This window comes from Arachis hypogaea, chromosome 8 (genome assembly GCF_003086295.3).
Source record: "Arachis hypogaea cultivar Tifrunner chromosome 8, arahy.Tifrunner.gnm2.J5K5, whole genome shotgun sequence".
NCBI classification, from domain to species: Eukaryota; Viridiplantae; Streptophyta; class Magnoliopsida; order Fabales; family Fabaceae; genus Arachis; species Arachis hypogaea.
In genome coordinates this window covers 511,882-533,604 of record NC_092043.1, presented here as the reverse complement: position 1 = coordinate 533,604, position 21,723 = coordinate 511,882, and the positions used below count along the sequence as shown (strand labels likewise).

Sequence of the window (21,723 nt, the reverse complement as noted above, 5' to 3'; positions counted from 1 at the left end):
GATTTCTGTGATGCTTTTAACCCAGTTTCAAACCCGAAAAAGAAGACAGTAGGTTGCGGAGTGGAGCTAGAGGGGTGATTCATCCATTCATACACACTTTAGTTTTAGATAGATGTAGAATTCTAGAGAGAGAGTATCTCTCCTCTCTCTAGGTTTTAGGATTTCTTCTTTTATTTTCAATTTCATCTAGGTTTAGGTTCTACTTCTTATCTTGATTCAAGTTCTTCTTTTAATTTCTCGTTATTACCTCTTTACTTTCTTAGTTTAATATATTGTTTCCTTTACCTTATTGCTTTATTGTTCATGACTCTTTGTTGATCCCAATTTCTTTTTAATGTACTTTGAGGCATTTTATGTTTATTGTCGCTTTCTTTAATTTGTTGTTATTGTTCTCTTGCAATTGTTAGTCTTAGATTTTACTATTTCTTGTTAATTTTCTATATTTTTATTTTGTACCTTCCAAGTGTTTGATAAAATGCTTGGTTGGATTTTAAAATAGATTTTTGTGTTCTTGGCTTGGATTGAGTAATTTTGAGACTCTTGAATTGTCAAAGTCTCTTGTTGATTGGTGATTGAAAGTTACTAGTTGGCTTGAGCTTCACTAAATCTAGTCTTTGATTAAGATTTGTGAACTTAAGTTAATTTTGCTCACTTGACTTTCCTTCAATTGTTAGAGGTTAACTAAGTGAGAGAAAAATGCAATTACCATCACAATTGACGATAATAATGAGGATAGAAATTCTAGTTCTCAACCCTTGCTAGGACTTTTCTTAGTTAGTTTATTTTCTTGTCATTTACATTCCCTATTCATTATTCAAAAATCCCAAAAATACTTTTCTACAACTAATAATAAGTACACTTTCCTGCAATTCTTTTGAGAGATGACCTGAGGTTTAAATACTTCGGTTATTTTTATTAGTTTGCATTGTGACAAACAAATTAAACGTTGACCGAGGATTGTTTGTCAGTTTAGAACTATACTTACAATGAAATTTTATTAAGAAATTCTAAACCAACATTTATCATCCGTCAAGTTTTTGGCGCCGTTGCCGGAGAATTGCAAATGTGTGCCATATTATTGGTTATTGTATATATTGTGAATATGTTCGTCTTTTGCTTCCTTGTTAGTTTTTGTTAGTTTTAGGACTTTGTCTGCTTACTTTTGTCAGCTTTTCTTTTTATTTTTTATTGCTATTATGAATTCTCATCCTTTTAACTATGAGTTTGGTTATAACTATGTTGCAGAAAATACAAGCTTTAATGATGATATGTGCTATGGGATTCGAAGCCAATCAAGGGAGGAATCACATGCTCATGAACAAATTTTTTGGTATCCATACCAATTTCCTTCGGCTCATAATGATCATACTCCATCCTATAATGCATACTCCTATGAACCAAGTTCACAACATAGTTCTCAACCTACCTGACAAGCCATCTACCAAGCACCATCCTATGATCCATACTCCCATACAACCAATTACCCATACCTCACCCTTGTGACCACTATGAAAGAAAACCTATAGAACCACCCACATTCCAATACAATTACTCCAAAGAACTACCATTCTCACATATACCACCTCAATATCCCTATCAAGATGAACCACCTTCCTATTATGAATCTTTTCTCCCACATAATGAACTCTCCTATCCACCCCAAGCCCCAATGGATGATTCTCTCACTTCATTACTTCAAGAGCAATGTGAAGCTCAAGGGAGGTGATGAGCGGATAATTTATACGCTTTTTGGCATTGTTTTTAGGTAGTTTTTAGTAAGTTCAAGCTACTTTTAGGGATGTTTTCATTAGTTTTTATGTTAAATTCACATTTCTGGACTTTACTATGAGTTTGTGTGTTTTTCTGTGATTTCAGGTAATTTCTGGCTGAAATTGAGGGACTTGAGCAAAACTCTGAAAAAGGCTGACAAAAGGACTGCTGATGCTGTTGGAATCTGACCTCCCTGCACTCGAAATGGATTTTCTGGAGCTATAGAACTCCAAATGGCGCGCTCTCAACGGCGTTGAAAAGTAGACATCCAGAGATTTCCAGCAATATATAATAGTCCATACTTTATTTAGAAATTGACGACGTAACTTGGCGTTGAACGCCAAGTACATGCTGTTGTCTGGAGTTAAACGCCAGAAACACGTCATGATCCGGAGTTGAACGCCCAAAACACGTTATAACTTGGAGTTCAACTCCAAGAAAAGCCTCAGCTCGTGGATAGATCAAGCTCAGCCCAAGCATACACCAAGTGGGCCCCGGAAGTGGATTTATGCATCAATTACTTACTCATGTAAACCCTAGTAGTTAGTCTAGTATAAATAGGATAAGTTACTATTGTATTAGACATCTTTTGATAGTTTAATCTTTTGACTTTGTAGTCTTTGATCATTCGGTCTCTTGATCATTCAGGGGGCTGGCCATTCGGCCATACCTGAACCTTTCACTTATGTATTTTCAACAGTGGAGTTTCTACACACCATAGATTAAGGGTGTGGAGCTCTGCTGTACCTCAAGTTTCAATACAATTCCTATTACTTTCTATTCAATTCTCTTTTATTCTTATTCCAAGATATACGTTGCACTTCAACTTGATGAATGTGATGATCCGTGACACTCATCATCATTCTCACCTATGAACGCGCGTGACTGACAACCACTTCCGTTCTACTCTAGGCCGGGCGCATATCTCTTAGATTCCCCAACAGAATCTTCGTGGTATAAGCTAGATAGATGGCGGCATTCATGAGGGTCCGGAAAGTCTAAACCTTGTCTATGGTATTCCGAGTAGGATTCTGGGATTGAATGACTGTGACGAGCTTCAAACTCCTGAAGGCTGGGCGTGATGACAAACGCAAAAGAATCAAGGGATTCTATTCCAACCTGATTGAGAACCGATAGATGATTAGCCGTGCTGTGACAGAGCATAGGACCATTTTCACTGAGAGGATGGGATGTAGCCATTGACAACGGTAATGCCCTACATACAGCTTGCCATGGAAAGGAATAAGAAGGATTGGATGAATGTAAGAAGAAAGTAGAGATTCGAGAGGAGTACAGCATCTCCATACGCCTATCTGAAATTCCCACTATTGATTTACATAAGTATTTCTATCCCTTTTTATTTTCTATTTATTATTAATTTTCGAACTCATCATAAACCAATTTAATCTGCCTAACTGAGATTTACAAGGTGACCATAGCTTGCTTCATACCAACAATCTCTGTGGGATCGACCCTTACTCACGTAAGGTATTACTTGGATGACCCAGTACACTTGCTGGTTAAGTTGAACGGAGTTATGATCACACCAGGGATTACTAAGATCCCAATTTATCACACCATGATCTCTTTGGGGTATTTTTGATTTCATACAAATACAAAGAGACCAACTTTGAGGATCACAATTTCGTCCACCAGGAGGACACTAGAACTCATGGCTACCTTGACCGAGGTAGTAAATAATTTAGCCTCCCTACGCTGGGACACTCAAAGTACCCCCATGGCCGCATGTGGAGAATCTAATAAGGAGTGTAGCATGAAGGAGAGATTAGAAACTCCGGTGAAAAATGAGAAATGTGACTTTGTATTAGAACAATTGGAGGAAGCCGTAATTGTTGAAGAAGAAGAAGTGGTTGAAGACTTAGGAGATGTTGAAACTCCATGGGAATCTAAAGTTGTAGAGTATTCCTCCAAGAAGCTCGAAATTGATGTTAAGGAGGATAGTGCACAACCTCCAAGGCATGTTCCCTATGAAGAATTGAAAAGAATAGAGCAAGAAGTGAGCTCCCTTGGTGATGATGATCATGAATCAAGTCCTCCTAGTGATGAATTTGCATCCGTAAGTGAACTCCTTGAGTTTGAAGAACCTTCTCCCGATGAAATTGAAAGTGAAGTTGAGATAGAATTCTCTCAACCTCTGGTTTATGATTTGAGTGACGGAGAAGAGTTGGGGGAACTTAGTGAGAAAATGATTGAAATCGAAGCATTATGTCAAGAGGTGGAAATCCTTCAAAAAGTATGGACGGGAGTGGAATTTGCTTTGTCAAGATCATTGGAGACTTCTCTACCTAGGTCACCTTCTACTCCTCCATTTGAGTGGGTAAACTTGTTTTTCTTAGCTTTATTGTCCCACTTGAGTATGGTGTACTTAAAACAGATGGTCAACTTATGAGACTTTGTGGAATGAAGCGTAAGAGAAGGATGTTTAGTGGTTGGCGTTGCAAATCAAAACTCATCAATGTTGAGATTTCAAGAGCTAGAGCTAGATGCAAGGATTGGTTTAGTGCTTATTTGGATGGGTCTAAGAAAAGAGTTTGGTCCTTCATTGAGAATTCGACTTGCTTACCACCCGAATGAAATTACACGAATCAATTTGAAGACGGGTGTGAAAATAAGATATGGGATTATGGATTACAATATGAATGCCAACTTTGAGAGCTCATATCTTATGGAGAACCTCACCAAGGCTTAGTGAAATCGGTTGGAAATTTTGACAACCACTTGAAGATCAAGTACTCTTGGGAGTTCAAGGATGAATATAAGCGCAAGCTACCATGACATGGAGCTCACCAAATGTCCAACTTAAGGACAATAAATAAAAGTGCTAGGTGGGAGACACCCCACCATGGTATGATCTTCCTAGTTTGCATCTTCTTTCACTTCATTTTCATCTTTTTGAGTAGAAATGTTTGATTAGATATAGTAGGAGTTTCTTGAATTTGATTAGATATGTTGGCAATCTTGTGGTTGCCTTGAATTTTTAAGTGTTTTTGTAGTATTTTACTTATGTAGGTGCCTAAATTGTGCTTGATTGTTTTTTCCCTGTTTTCATGTAAAAAAAAAAGGCTGTCACGCGTAGGCGTGACCGACGCGTGCACATCGACGCCCAAATTTTGATGCTGCTCCTGTATGGTACAAAAAACAGAGAGTTGTGATGGAACCATACGGGCGTTGTGCGAAGAGCACGAAAAGTCTCCACACGTACCCGGGATTGACGCGTACACGTCGCCTCGTCCTTCTGCTTTCCACGCGTACGCGTGGACGACGCGTGCGCGTCGCTTCCCTTCCCCCATTTCTTTCTTCTTTCTTCTTTCCTTCTTTCTCCCTTCTCCTTCCTTCTTTTCTCCTCTCAATCTCTTCCACCCCTCTTCTAAAATTTTTACTTTTCCCTTCCCCCTCTTTCTACTTTCTTTTGCTTGTTACATATGTTTACGTTTTTGTTATTCATTGCTATTTAGTTTGTTATTTGTAGTTAGTTCCTCTTCTTTATCTTCTTGGCTTGTTATTTTTTTTACATGGGTGTTGGTTATTTCATCCTTAATTTTTGTGAATCTAAAGGATTATTTTGGTGCCTCTTATTGCTTGGTGATGCATTCCTTGTGCATTCTAACCTTGCCATTTTTGTAACATCATGCATGAAGTGGTGGTTTATTCCTCTCTAAATCTGTATTCGTTTATCTTTGTGCTTCATTCCTTTGGAGTTAGAATGGTCTGTGCTTTTTCTCATGTCTTCACTATTCTTGCATATGTTTATCTTTATTAATTTCGATGCTTGAGTTGCTCTTTTCTTGGTCTATACTTGTGTACCTCTTGACTCGTGCATCTAGTGTTAGTGATATGCCTTAATGCTTTTATTACTTTCTCCCTTACATGTTGTAGCTACCATGTAATGGAAACACCCTATTCTTGTTTGGCTTTACTCTTTTCTAGCACTTTCTTAATATTTTGTCCTTCTCTCTAAGCTTCCTGTTTCCCCCCTTTTCCTCCTTTTCAGGACAATCACCGAGAGAGGACGCACCTTAGTCGTCTATCCCCCCGTTGGAGGAGTCCGACACTTCGGAGTCCACTTCGATTTATGGCACAGAAAAGCATCAAGAGGTGGACATGGAGGCGCCCCTGTCACACCATCCTTAGACCATTGAGAGTGGCGATTCCGTACCCATTTTGCTCATCTTTGAATGCACCGAAGACGGTGCAATCTTTAAGTGTGGGGAGGTTGAAGACTGACTTCTATGGGTAACTACTTCCCTTTTCAACACCAATCTTTAATTTTTTTTGTTAGTTAGTATAATTTAACTTTTTTTAGTTAGTAATTTGCATGATAGATTTCATGATAGTTAGAGTTTGTAAATATTATACCCATTTTTATGTTAGGACTACTTGGTTGAAGTAATGATTTCCTTTCCAAGAAACTGTTTTAAGGCATTTTACTAATTTGAATAAAAAATTTTGTTGAACTTGCTAGAAGAAATTTATTTTAGAACATGGTTTTAGAGCTAGAACACATAAGCCTAGTGAGATTTTTGAGCCTATTTGATTGGTTGCATCTTATCAACCGATATTTTGATTCGGTGTGTGCTGTTCTCTCTAAGATTGTGATCTTTATCTTGCTTGATTCTATATTTTCATTGTTTGATGTATGAATGCATTTATGTGATTGAGCCCTTTGTTTCACTAAGCTCACATACCCAAATGACCTTAACCTTTCATCATCCTTTGTAAACCAATGTTGAGCCTATTTTATCCCATTTGTTCTTTATTTTAGCACATCACTAACACTAAGTGGAAAACAATGAATATCCTTAATTTAAATCCTTGGTTAGCTTAGACTAGTGAGGGTGTACATGATTAAGTGTGAAAAAATTAGGTTGGGAACATTTGGTTTGAGAATTAGGTATTGTATATTTTTCTGAAAATATAAAAAAGATAGTTAAGCACATTTCTTGCATTCAATACCTTAATCATATGCATTGATCTCTCGTATATGTGTTATCCACCACATATATAAAAAGAATAAAAAAAGAAAAAGAAAAAAACCAAGAAAATCAAAGAAAAATAAAAAGAAGAAAAAGAGAAAAAGAAAACAATAAAAGGGGACAAAATGCCTCAAAGTAAATGGTGGTAGCAATGCATATGTATTGTACTCGAATTTAGGATGCATGAATATGTGGAAAACATAGTTAATGGGTAGTTAGGTTTTGTATTTTGATTACATGGATTGTCTTAGGTTAGGTGGGAAGTTTAGGTTAATTAAGGATTCAGATTTTAGTCCACTTAACCAAATATATTCCTACCTTGGTCTCAACCCCATTACAACCCATGAAACGACCTCTTGATATTTGTATCTATGCATTGAATATCTGTTGATTGGTAGAAGAGAAGCAAGCCTTGGAGAGCAAGATTAGTAGAGAATTAAGAGAATCGATCGTCAAACACTAGAGAGATTAGAGCGGATACACATCCGGTGAGGGTTCAATGCTCAATCCCTTGTTCCCAGCTTTCATGAGCTTTCTTCTTGCAAGTCTATTTGTATTTCATTTTGATATTTGAATTGGTGGAATTCATGAATCATCATACTATGTTAGCCCTACTTGTTCATATATTCTTGGAGGTTGATTTACTTTTAACTAAGTAGGTAGAAGCATTTAGCATGTAGTTGCATTCATATAGATAGGTTGCATTGCATAGCCCTACCATTTTTTCTTCACTCTTTTGGTTCCCTTGAGTTTAGCATGAGAACATGCTAACGTTTAAGTGTGGAGAGATTTGATGAACCACTATTTTATGACTTATTTTGGATCGAATCGAGTAGATTTTATCAACTTTACTCACACTTATCCATATAATTTGCATGTTTTTAAGTTTTCTTCCGAATTTTGTGTTATAATAAAATATGCTTTTTAGGCCTTTAAATTACTAATTTTTAATCCTCTCGTATTATCATTCAATGCTGTGATACGTTTGTTAAGTGATTACAGGGTTTATAGAGCAAGAATGGCATAGAGGATGGAAAGGAAGAATGTTAAAGTGGAAGGAATACAAGAAATTGAAGATTTGAGAGACTGGAACCGACGCATGCGCATGGCTGAAGCGTACGCGTGATCACGCCATCTTCCCACCGACGCGTACGCGTGACTGATGCGTATGTGTGGCCAGTGCAGGGTTCAAACGATGCGTATACATGGCCAGATGCATACGCGTACGCGTGGCTGATGCGTACGCATGACAAGCGGCACGTGCCTCAGTAAAGGGAATATGCTGGGGGCAATTTCTGTGCTGCTTTTGACCCAATTTCAAGTCCGAAAAGGAAGACAAGAGGCTACAGAGTGTAGCCGGAGGGAAGGCGATTCATCCATTCATACACACTTTAGTTTTAGATAGATGTAGAATTCTAGAGAGAGTCTCTCTCTTCTCTCTAGGTTTTAGGGTTTCTTCTTTTATTTTCAATTTCATCTAGGTTTAGGTTCTACTTCTTATCTTGATTCAAGTTCCTCTTTTAATTTCTTGTTATTACCTCTTTGCTTTCTTAGTTTCATATGTTGTTTCCTTTACCTTGTTGCTTTATTGTTCATGACTCCTTGTTGATCCCAATTTCTTTTTAATGCACTTTGAGGTATTTTATGTTTATTTTCGCTTTCTTTAATTTGTTGTTATTGTTCTCTTGCAATTGTTAGTCTTAGATTTTACTATATCTTGTTAATTTTCTATGTTTTTATTTTGTACCTTCCAAGTGTTTGATAAAATATTTTTTGGTTGGATTTTAAAATAGATTTTTGTGTTCTTGCCTTGGATTGAGTAATTTGGAGACTCTTGAATTGTCAAAGTCTCTTGTTGATTGGTGATTAAAAGTTGCTAGTTGGCCTGAGCTTCACTAAATCTAGTCTTCAATTAGGATTTATGAACTTAAGTTGATTTTGCTTACTTGACTTTCCTTCAATTGTTAGAGGTTAACTAAGTGAGAGCAAAAGGCAATTACCATCACAATTGACGATGATAATGAGGATAGGAATTCCAATTCTCAACCCTTGCTAGGACTTTTCTTAGTTGTTAGTTTATTTTCTTGTCATTTACATTCATTGTTCATCATTCAAAAACCCTAAAAATACTTTTCTACAACCAATAATAAGTACACTTTCCTACAATTCTTTTGAGAGACGACTTGAAATTTAAATACTTGGGTTATTTTATTAGTTTACATTATGACAAACAAATTAAACGTTGATCAAAAATTGTTTATCAGTTTAAAACTATACTTACAATAAAATTTTATTGAAAAATTTTAAACTGACATTTATCCCCTGTCACTAACAAGGGATTAAGAAAAAAAGAAACATACTTGTGTAGCCCATGATTTTTTTAATAAAAATTGTTTGCTAATCTACATTTTATTTTCCTAACTTTTTCTATCGATTGAAAAATTTAAGTTGTTGAAATTTTTAGATTTCTTACTCCAGAGTTACTCGTATTAAAGCTATATAAGAGCTGAAATATGATTTTTTTATTTAAATAAAATAAAAAAATCAATATTATCAGAATTTTTTAAACAAAATTTTAAAATGTGATATTTTTTAACTCTATTAATATACATATCGTTTTACAGTTGTGTGTATTAGATATTATATTAAATATCACATCTTAAGACGATTTACATATAAAATTTTATTACAAAATCTACATAAATTATTACCCTTGTATAGATTACACCTTTTCTAGCACGATTTACGTACAAAAAGCAACCCAAATTAGGGATATGTCTAAAATGAGCTCAACAATTAATGTGTTTATTCAATGAGCCACACTTATATAGACCATTAAATTTTATTAGATGAAAATCAAAGACTAATATAAAAGAAGAGCATTGATGGATTCTAATAAATATAAAATATCTCAATACATAAATAAATACTTTAAATGACAATACTTTAATACACAATACTTTAAAACGGTAACAGAATCTTTTAATCTTAAATAATTAAATATAAAATATGTGAGTATTTTTTATTTATTAAAATTAATTATTATACAATTTTTTTATAATATTAAAAAATTATATTAAAATAATATTTTAAACTGTAATATAAAAATATAAAATCATTAAAATTTTATTTTATATTAATCGATAAATAATTCGATTATTATATTCAAAATTTATTAACTAACTACTTTTATTAAAGATATTATTATATAATATAATTTTTCATAAAAATATTTTAAAAATATAATTTATTTAAAATATTATATATAATACATAAAAATATTAATTTTTTTATTTTTTAATTAAAAAAACAGAATAAATAATATAATTTTAAATACATACCTAAATAAAAAAGTTAATATTTTCATGTATTATCTATAACGTTTTAAATAAATTTTATTTTTACAAATATTTTGATAAAAAATTATATTATATAATAATATATTTAATAAAGTAATTAGTTAATAAATTTTAAATATAACAAATTATTTGTCAAGTAATATAAAATAAATGTTAATTATTTTATATTTTTATGTTGTAGTTTAAAATATCATTCTAATATTATAAAAAAATTGTATAATAATTAATCTTAATGAATAAAAAAACTTACATTTCTTGTATTTATTTATTTTATATTTTTCAGAACAAAAAATCTCTACCTTTATATAATAAAATATGTGATAATCTTCTTATTAACATATATATATTAGGGGTGGTAAAACGGGTCGAATCCGTTACGTCGACCTGTTGAACCCGCTAAAAAAAGTGGGTCGGACTAGGATTGAAACCATCAAATTAAAAAAGTTCGCCAAATTATATATATATGTTCCAATTATGTGACTTTATTTATTTTATTTTACAATTTCATATATATGTTCAAATTATGTGACTTGTTTTTTAAAATAAAGATGGTTCTATTGACAAATATTATTTTGAACAATTTTATTGAAGTTAAAAATTTAAAAAAAGATAGTAAAAAAATTATATTATAATTTGACTATTTTTTATTGTATTTAATTTTTTAATTATTATTTTTTAGTTAATTTTAATTAATTTTATTTTTCAAAAAAAAATCAAACGGACTAGCATTTTATATCCACTTTAGTTGGCGGGGCGGGCCAGCCCATTCCGTTTATGGTGCGGGCCTAGGCGGGACGGGGCAAGTCGGCCCGAATTGCCACCCCTGATATATATACTATCTAGTAATTTTTTTATATATTAAATAATTATAATCATATAATAACATTGAAATCAGAAAACATATTACATCTGTTATAGTATAACAATTTAAAATATTATTTTAATATGATTTTTTAATATTATAAAAAAACTTTGCATAAAAATTTTGCGAATTTTTTTAATTTGACAGGTTTTAAATCTTAGCCGGACCCACTTTTTTTAGAGGGTTCGACGGGTCGATCCGACAGACTCGACCCATTTTGTCACTCCTAATATATATATTAAGAAGATTATCACATATTTTACTATATAAAGGTAAAAAAATTTTTGTTCTAAAAAATATAAAATAAATAAATACAAAAAATATATTTTTTTATTCATAAAGATTAATTATTATGTAAATTTTTTTTATAATATTAAAATAATATTTTAAACTACAATATAAAAATATAAAATAATTAAAATTTATTTTATATTACTTGAAAAATAATTAGATTATTATATTTAAAATTTATTAACTAATTACTTTGTTAAATATATTATTATATCATATATTTTTTATAAAAAGATTTGTAAAAGTAAAATTTAAAAAATTTATATATAATACATGAAAATATTAACTTTTTTATTTAGGTATGTATTTAAAATTATATTATTTATTCTATTTTTTTTAAAATTGAAAAAAATAAAAAGTTAATATTTTCATGTGTTATATATAACATTTTAAAGAAATTATATTTTTAAAATATTTTTATAAAAAAATTATATTATATAATAATATCAATAAAAGTGGTTAGTTAATAAATTTTAAATATAATAATTTAATTATTTGTCAAGTAATATAAAATAAAATTTTAATTATTTTATATTTTTATGTTACAGTTTAAAATATTATTTTAATATAATTTTTTAATATTATAAAAAAAGTTGTATAATAATTAATTTTAATAAATAAAAAATACTCATATATTTTATATTTATATATTTTATATTTAATTATTTAAGAATAAAATATTCTATTGCCATTTAAAGTATTGTGTATTAAAGTATTGTCATTTAAAATATTTATTTATGTACTAGGATATTCTATATTTATTAGAGTTCATCAATGCTCTTCTTTTATATTAGCCTTTAATTTTTATGTAATAAAATTTAATAATTTATATAAGTGTGGCTTATTCAATAATCACATAATTGTTGAGCTCATTTTAGATATACCCAAAATTAGGATAACACGATTAATAAAAAAATAAACACAATCAACTAGGACTAGGATAACACGATTAATAAAAAAAATAAACACAATCAGCTAGGACAGTTTATATAGACAATAGGCCTATGAATAAATGAATATAATGTACACTTACAAACGTATTTGTATTATATCAATTTATTGTAACAAACTATATTGATTTATTAGCTAGTAAAACTTGAGATATTTTTACCAATAAATTGCGATGAATATGAATTATTTATGAAAACTATACTATTGAAATATTTTATTATGAAGATCAAATTAAATAAAAAAATACTAAAAAAGAATATTAAAAAATTATAAACTAAATATACAATTTAAATTTATGTGTTAAAATTTAGTACTTCTTTAATTGAGTACTCCTTTTTACAAACTTTTTTTTAATTTGGTCTTTCTAATAGAATCAATAAAAATTTTAAAAATTAATTAAAAATTACTTCTTTAGTTGAGTATTCTTTTTTCGAAACTTTTTTTATTTAATTTGGTTTTTTTAATATAATCAATAAAAATTATAAAAAATAATTAAAAATTATACAAAGTCAAATAAAAAAAATAACAAAAAAATTATATAAATCTACCAGTGCTTATCCGCGACAAGGAAGGAAGGTAAGTGATGGCGACCGAAGAGAAATAAAGTTGAAAAAGAGAACTCGAGAGCTCGAAAAGGGAAGAGAGAGAAAGAGAGAGAGAGAGTGAGTGTGTGTGTGTAAATAGACATTTACTGACAAAACTTACAAAAAAATTGAAACTAAAATTATAACCATATAAGATAAGTTTCGCTTGACAAAAATGACCAATTATTAAATTTACGTAAATACCCCCCTCATTTCCTCTTCCTTTCATAACTACTACTATCTCTACTGCAAAATCTACCATCTCACTGTATCTACTCATTTACTCCCACTAGATATGAATAAAAAGATTTGAGCTAAAAAAGATGAAAAAATAAACCAAATCTATACATTAAAAAAAATTCTAATTTTTTTCTTCTAGAGTCAAATCTATCTATAATTACACTGCCATTTAGGTACCCAAAAGAAACAAAAAAAAGCAAACCTAATTTCATTTAATTTTGGATAATGTTTAAAAACAAAAGTATGACAAAAAAAAAAAGAAAAGGTGACTCACACGTTGTGCAAAGGCAAGACAGAGATGCCTAGGCGGAAGCAACAACACTATCGACTGTCTCTCCCCACATTTCTTGCACATGTTGACTGCGGCAGCGCTGGAGTCTCCTTTGTCGTCGGCGTCGTCCTTGATGCGGCAGTGGTTGTTGCTAGCCCAATTCGATTCCGCCTCATAAGACCATAACCGTTATTGTGTTGTGGTGTTGGCGGTGGTCGTCGGTGACGACGTGAGTGAGGACTTGTTCTAGATTTGATCGGAGGAAGTTAGCAGTGGCTCTATCGGTCCGAGCGAGATCCCTCCATAGCTGATTCTCGAGGTAGAGCAATTTGACGCATTCTTGTAAGACAAAATTGAGCTTTTTCCATCCTTTGATTCTCGTCATCCCTCTCTTTTAGCTTCGTCGTAAACAATTTTGGAGTCTTTTTTTTATTCATTTTATGAATGTAACTGGTTTTAATATTTTTAGGAATTTTGACTCAATTTTATTGTTGACTTGTGAAAATTTTACACTAATATGTATTTTTTTTCTATGATTGTTAGTTGAATATAGTTAATGATGGATGATGTTAAACCTATGATTGGGGTGGTGCTAGTAGAGGATAATGATGAATATGAAAAACAGTTGCGATGATGGACGACAATGGTGGAAGATGACTATGAAAATGTGATGACAGGTGTAGTGGTAGTGGTAATGGAAGAGGAAGTGATGGTAAAGTTGATAAAAAAAAGTAGAAGTAAAGGAGTAAATCTGGTGGGATGGTAGATTTTATTGTGAAGATGGTAGTGATTATGGAAGAAAGATGAAGAAGGAAGAGGAAAGGAGTGGGGTACTTACGAAATTGTTAACAAAAATTTAATAATGAGTCATTTTTGTCTGAACAAAACTTATTTTGTATGGGTATAATTTTAGTTTGAATCTTTTATGGTCAGTTTTGTCAGCGTAATCTTTCATAATCAGAAATGACTATTTATTCATAGAAAATATATTATAGTATACTTTTTTTTTACGTAATACATTTAATGAAAAGAATCATGTATAGAAAATAATATTTTTTAGTTTAACCAGATTTAACTAAGTTTGACCAGGTCATTTTAAATCGGTTTTAAATAGGTTTAAACGCTTCGAAATTTTGATCATATACTCTATTTAGGTCACCATTTTGTAAAATCATTACTATAGACCCTTTTAGGTCATTCTTTAACACTGCGACCTATAGGTCACTCTCCAAAACTGTGACCATAGACTCCTATCAGGTCACTCTTTAAAACTCTAACTATAGATCTTTTAGGTCACCCACCAAACTTGTGATCATAGATGATTCATGAGAATCTTTAGTTATTTTCTTTATTATTTTTTTGAATAAAGTTAATGATCTCCTTATTACAATTGAGATTTTTGTACTTTAATCAATATTTTTTGGAATTGCTTTGAGGTTTGATATGTTTAGAAAGTAGTTGAAAAATTTTAAGTAAGAACAAAAGAGGAGAATGATAACCAAAGATGCCCTTGGAAGAACCAAGGAATGTAGCATGCAAAAGGAAACAACCTTCGAAGGGACCAAGAATTGAAGACAAGCCCAAGAAAAGTGCAAAGAGAATTTGTAGATGTTGTCAAGCCTTACCTCTTCACACTTTAGCGAGTATAACTTGAGTTATAAAGGTCCAAATGAGGTAGTTTTAGCGGTGTTAGAAAGCTAACATTCAGAGTTCCAAAGCAATATGCATATGTTTATAGTGGATGTTTCGTTTGGACAAAAAACGACCCTCACCTTTCAGTTTGTAAAAACAGTGCCCATACACGCCTATGCATGCCATGCACACGTCCACATCCATCTTCTTGGGCTAACTTTCAATGACCACTAAAATACCTTGAAGTACCATGCAAATTATCCAAGTGTCAAGTCACTTCACTCAATTCCCAGAATAAGTTGCAAGTCCATGATTCTAATAAAATAACACACCAAGCTTTAAATCTTAATCATAAGGAGAAAATTAATTTTAGTTTTAGATTAATTAGAAAAGATTTGATTTAATTCTATTTTAAATTTGAAAATCAGGTTTAGGTTAGAATATAAAAGGTCTAAGAAAATAATCATAGGATCTTAGACATTTTACCACATTAGACAATCCTAGTTTTTTATTTTTTTTTGCACCATGAGCAACTAATTTCCTTTATTAAAATTAGGAGCTCTGTTCATCTTTTTATAGATTATTAATTTAAATATTTTATTTTATTTGAGATTTATGCTTTGATCTATTTCATGATTAAATTTTCGTTCTTCATCCCTAAGAGTTTGAATTGTTGAAAAACATTCTAACTCTATTTTGTATTCTAGTATTACTTTGGAAAATTTAATATTTGAATTAGCTTGAAAGCTCTTTCTCATAATTTTTTAATCTAACTAGGAATAGAGCGTTAAAAGTGTACGACTTTATAATTCTCATTATTTTCAATTGGATTAGAACTAGTTTGAATAAGTGACATATAATTCAACTTAGGATCACTCTTGAACTTTGTGTGAATATAAATCGAAATTGTGTTTAACTTCTTTTCTTAATTAATTGACTAAAAATTTAACGATTAAGTAATTAAAGAGAAATTAAATTGCCAAGAAATCGAAATATACTTATTTATGATTTGTCATGAATTGATCTCTGCATACGTCAAATAAATGAACATAAAGATCATTTATATTTCCTACAGAATGAACATCTCCAAAATCTTACCACTCACATTCATATTACTTTCTCTAGTCATTTATATTTACTTTTCTTTAAGTTTCTATTTTTGACACTGGAATTCTCTCAAACACAGGTTTTCAATTATCTAATTAGAATAACCAATTAACCATTGCTTGCTTAGTCCATTAATTCTCGTAGGAATAATATCCACTCATCGTGGTATTACTTGATACGATTTGGTGCACCTGCCGAGTTTTGGAAAATCTTTATCAATAGACCCTTTTTAGTTCACCTTTTTTTAAAACAGTGACCATAGTCCCTTTTAGGTCACTCTTCAAAACCGTGACCATAAACCCCTTTTAGGTCACCTTCTAAAATTGTGATCATAGACTTTTTTAGGTCATTTTTCAAAACCGTAATTATAGATCCCTTTAGGTCATCCTAAAAAATTGCAACCATAGACCCCTTTTTAGGTCACTCTTTTGCAAAACCGTGACCATAAACCTTTTTAGGTCACTCTTCAAAAACTGTAACTATAGATCATTTTACATCACCTTCCAAAATCGTGACCATAGACCCCTTTTAGGTTACCCTTTTATAAAACCATGACTATAAACCATTTTAGGTCACTCTCAAAAGTCGTGACCATAGATCCCTTTAGGTAACTCGATTTTAAAAAACCGTAACCATAGACTCTTTTAGGTCACTCTTCAAAATCGTGACCATAGATTCCTTTAGGTCACCCCCCAAAAACTGTGACCATAGACATCACTCTTTTTTGAAAAATTGTGACCGTAGACTTTTTAGGTCACTCTTTAAAATTGTGACCATAGATCCCTTTAGGTCATGTTCAAAATCGTGACCATAAACCCTTTTAGGTCACCCTTTTTTGAAAAATTGTGACCATAGGTAGTTTTTGGTCATGATTTTCTTAAAATCCATGACCAAAAGTTATTTTTTTAGGTCACGGTAAAAAATTGTGACCATAGATAGTCTATAGTTCTGTAGTCACAGTTTTTGGCCGTGACAAAAAAAGCATGCTCATAGAGCAAAAATGTTGTAGTAGAACCGACCAAAGAAGATGCACATGACACCCTCCGTATAATCGCGCGTTTGAATCCAACCTCAATCATCTTCCATGGAGCATCGTTGCTGAGTTCAGCGAGCAACGAAGAACAAGGATTTTTTTTACTAAGAGCGAAGGAAAGTGTGGTTGAAGTGTGAGAAATTGACGTTTTGTCTTCGTTGCTAGTAGATACGATGTTCGTTTCGATTTTATCTCTCAAACACTTAAAATGATGTCGTTTTATATAGTGAGGTGTACTCCTAATCTGCCAAGTCAGCTTCCGTTAACGATGTTAGCGAAAAAAGTGGCACAAGTACTAACATGACTAACTCAAACTTTTCAGCGATGAATTTAATTAAAAAAATTTTTGAATACTAAAATAAAGATTGCGTGATCTTTCGAAGATCGAATTTGACCATTTACTCTAAAAAATATACTTTTTTCTGTATATAGTCTTCAAAAGAAAGACAATTTTATTATAGCTCATGGGCTTACCTCTATTGGTTGGGGTTATGGCTTCAGATTTGTGTTTTGCTTTTGTTTACCTCAATTCCATTAACTTCTTAAACGAAAAAAAATTCCTCTATTAAATTTTTTATTAATAAAACACATGAACCTGTCCCATATCAATAAAAAATAGAAATTAATTTATTTATAGAAACTAAAATGATGATGTGCAACTATATTGTGTCATGGTGTGTAATCCACAAATGTGGAACTGCTAAAGTCAGTAACCTGCAAAACGTAGACTACGTTTTGACTGAGTTGAAATTAAAAAAGCTGCATGCAGCTGCAAAACACAGCTTGTGTTTGGCAAGAGAGGAGAAGGAAGCCTCGAAACGTATTCCTGCCCCTGCATGCCAACATGTCTTGCAACTTTGACCATCCTCGAAACTCCAAAACGCAACATGCGTTTGGCAGGGTGCACAGACAAAACGCAACATGCGATTGGCAGCCTCCCCACCTGCATATGTGACACGTATAAAGGAGAGTGGTGGAGCTGGCCTTAAAAGCAAAACGCAGATCAGGAGTGTTTCACCGTTTTCCTTTCATTTTACTTGCTGTGAGTGAGAGTTTTGAGAGTGAAAGGGTTGGGGTTAAGGGTAAAAGAGAGTAAGTTTGTAAGGAGGAAGAATCAATGAAGGTTTGGGGTTTCATTTAGTGAAGAAGAAAAAATAGTTCGTAATTTTACTTTACCTAAAGAATACATTATTGAATATTTGAATCATCCTCAATGAGTAAGTGATTTTTCTTTTAATTTTATGATGAATAAATATGTTTATTTTTATGTTTTTTATTTATATATTTTAACTAATAAATTTATTATTATTATTATTATTATTATTATTATTATTATTATTATTATTATTATTATTATTATTATTATTATTATTACATGTTTATAATAATGATGTCTATGTTATCAATAATAATTTTTTTATCATACTGTTAGTCATGAACTATTATTATTATTATTATTATTATTATTATTATTATTATTATTATTATTATTAGTAGTGACATTATTATTATTATTGTTATTTATTATTATGCTCAAGTCTTGGAGAAAAAAATTGTTATCATGATTACTATAATAGAATACTGTTTAGGATGATAATAATAAATGATTATCATTATTTTGTAATAAAAAATAAATAGTACTGTTTAATAAATAAATGTTTAATACTTTTTAATAATTTATTAATACTTTCTAATAATACATGATACTGTTTAATAATAGAATATCGTTTAGGATAATAATAATAATAAATAATATTGTTTAATAATTTTTTATTATTTTTTAAAAATTGTTTAATAAATAAATAAATAAATTATTTTTAATAATAATAAATAAATAAATATTGTTGTTAATATTTTATGAATAATAATAAATAAATACTGTTTAATAATATTGCTGTTATTATTTTTTAAATAAACTATTAACTGATATTATTCAGAATTTAAATAATTATCATTTTTCTTTTTGAAGGCTATCAGGAATTTGTTGCTCAGGAAATTCGATCCGTCAGATATTCACTGGCGTTTACTGAGTTTCAACACGTTTCATGAGTAGGCGAAATGAGAGGTCATTCTGCACTGCTGAGTCTCCGCCATCGTTTTCGTCATCGACTTCACAATTGGCTTCGAACTCCTCTTCACTGTCATTATTATCTTCTTCCCAATCTATATCCCCGAGCTCATCAACATTGACCTCCTTGCCAACCGCGCCCAACGCCGACTGCTGTTCGAACTCAACGTACAGCTCTATCATCGGTATGTGAAATCGTGTTTGTTGATAAATACATAACATCTGTTGCATACTGCCATCGTCAGTGATGGGCATCATTTGAAACTGTATCAACCACCAAATACTTGTATAGAATTTCTGTATAAAATGTTACTTATCCTTTTCGAAATGTGGTTTTGAATGTTATTACAAAACCTATTTTGCAACTCTATAAAACTCATGGTACATGGAATAGCAAATGACAACGGACATTCACAAACAAAAGTCACTCCTTCATGTGTGTTTGGTATAACCTCACTATTATAATACACTCGTAAATTCGTAATATTTTTCATAATTTCAACCTCATATAATCCGACTTCTTCGACACACCTAACTGTAAAAAAAAACTAAGAATTACGAAAAATGTGCAAGAAAGAAGAATGGAATGAGTAGAAGTGAAGTGAGACAAGTTGAATGAGTCTTGATTCGTATTTTATTTGCGGGACTCTTGATTAAAATATTTTTTTTTACAAAAAACGCAACCTGCATTTTTAGGTTTTCAAAAAAAAAAAACTGACAGCTATAAAACGCAATCTGCATTTTGTATCTTTCAAAAAAAGACTACCAAAAAAAAGCAAAACGCACCATGCATTTTGTTATATTTCAAAAAAAAAAATTTTTACTGCCTATAGCTAAATGCAGGCTGCGTTTGGACTTAAATGGAATAAAAAAAAATTCGAAAACCTTAGAAAAAACAAAATACGGGTTAGGTTTGTTTATTTCCCTTTGTTTATTTTCCCGAAAAAAAAATAAAAAAAGGAGTAAAACATAACTTACTTTTTGGACTCACACAGTAGCAATACAAATTTTATCCATACTTCCATTTCATTGCACAACACCAACACCTTTTCCATAACCAAAAAAATCAACCAATAAAAAACAGAACCTATAAAAGCGCACTGTAGAATTTTCTTAATGTCGACCAATAATTCAATATTCTTTTTTCGAAACAAAAACAAAAATCAATATTCTTTTTGTTTAACTTATTTGTTTATTGGAAGATATTTGATATCTGCGCAGAGTTTGTTCATCAATAATGTTCAGTTTCAATTTGTGCAAGTCAGAATTTTTGTATAGTAATGATTGGAAGTACAATTGCCCTGAGTAACGATATTCAAAGTTGGAACAACCAATTAGGAGATACTATACTTTGATATTCAAGCCCTTGGAAATGGAACGGCTTCACAGTTCACTCTGTTGATACCAATACACCAAGTTGATCACACTCAACTTTCATTATGCATCTTATCACTCCCTTCTGCTTCCTTAATTTTTCTTGATCCCTCGGGGCTCTGCACATGCTGATCATGAAAAGTGAAACCGTAATTACTATATGAATAAAACTAATTAAGCAAGTTTGTATCTGAAGAATTGAGATTTAAATGTTTAAGTTTGATTTTACCGAGTGAGATTGAAGTTGAATACGAAGTTGTTTTAAGGACATCTTTGCAATTTCTGAAACTGCAGCATCTCGAATGGCGGGAATATCACTCATCAAATGCTCGTAACCAGCCTGAAAAGCCTCCGACCAAAACCGAGGTAACTTCCTCGTACTGTGCCTGCGACTGTACACGTCCCACATCTGCCTCACCACCTTCTCTCTCTCCTCCACTTCCTATTCCAAAAAACCACGACATCAAACAAATCATAACAAGTCAAAACTGTTACATCTAAGTTCCAACTTCCAACCCAATTTCTCTCTATTTAAAACGGAAAAACATATTAGCGAGCGCAACAATAATGTTATGGTTGCAATTTTACTAATGCAACTTAAAACCACTGGGTATAGCATACATACCAGCACATCGAGATCGTCGAAATTTGCAGGATCGAAGTCATTATAGCTAGAAGAAGACCATCTGAGGGTGAGGGAGCCAGTGAACATGAACCAAACAGCTACAAGGACAATTGCAGATAATATCCACAACTTGTAGTGCTTCTTGCCAGCAGCACCAGCTGAAGCTTCAGCTTCAGAGCTTTTTCTGTTCTTCATAGTTTTGTTCTTGCTAAAGCTATACGGGAATACTCTGGTTTTTATGTATATTTGGGGATTGGTATCTTTAGCAGGGGAGATGGATGATGAAGCATGAAAAACGTAGTTAATAATATTTGTTAGTACTGAGTAGGGTGTTTAAGAATAATAATAATGATGACATTGCATGTCTTTGTCAACTGAGTCCAAATTAATAGTAGCTTTCGTACATAGTTGTTGCTGGTTTTAGGGGCTTAGTGGGGTTGGGAGTTTGGCACCCCTAAGTGCTATTGGCAACTCACAACAATCTCTAATTTGACTTTTACCTATTAGAAAAGTATAAAGAACTAAGTGGGTAATCAGCCAAGAATTAAGCAATTGAAAAATT

The 21,723-nt window shown here is 31.6% G+C and overlaps 1 protein-coding gene across 2 annotated transcripts; it reads right to left on the bottom strand.

The window, feature by feature from the left end:
* Positions 1-19,365: 19,365 nt before the first annotated feature.
* On the bottom strand, positions 19,366-21,515 carry LOC112708295 (uncharacterized). Of its 2 annotated transcripts, XR_011864378.1 has the most exons (4): positions 21,162-21,508; positions 20,766-20,978; positions 20,513-20,664; positions 19,366-19,384 (listed from the first exon to the last, which is right to left on the bottom strand). XR_011864378.1 is itself a non-coding variant. In XM_025760482.3 (3 exons), the coding sequence occupies exons 1-3, from the start codon at positions 21,354-21,356 to the stop codon at positions 20,590-20,592; spliced, it is 483 nt and encodes a 160-aa protein (XP_025616267.1). In that variant the 5' UTR covers positions 21,357-21,515; the 3' UTR covers positions 20,386-20,589. The 2 variants fall into 2 exon arrangements, 1 of the variants encoding a protein (XP_025616267.1); XM_025760482.3 differs by lacking the exon at positions 19,366-19,384 and having other exon boundaries at positions 20,386-20,664; positions 21,162-21,515.
* Between the last annotated feature and the right edge of the window lie 208 nt (positions 21,516-21,723).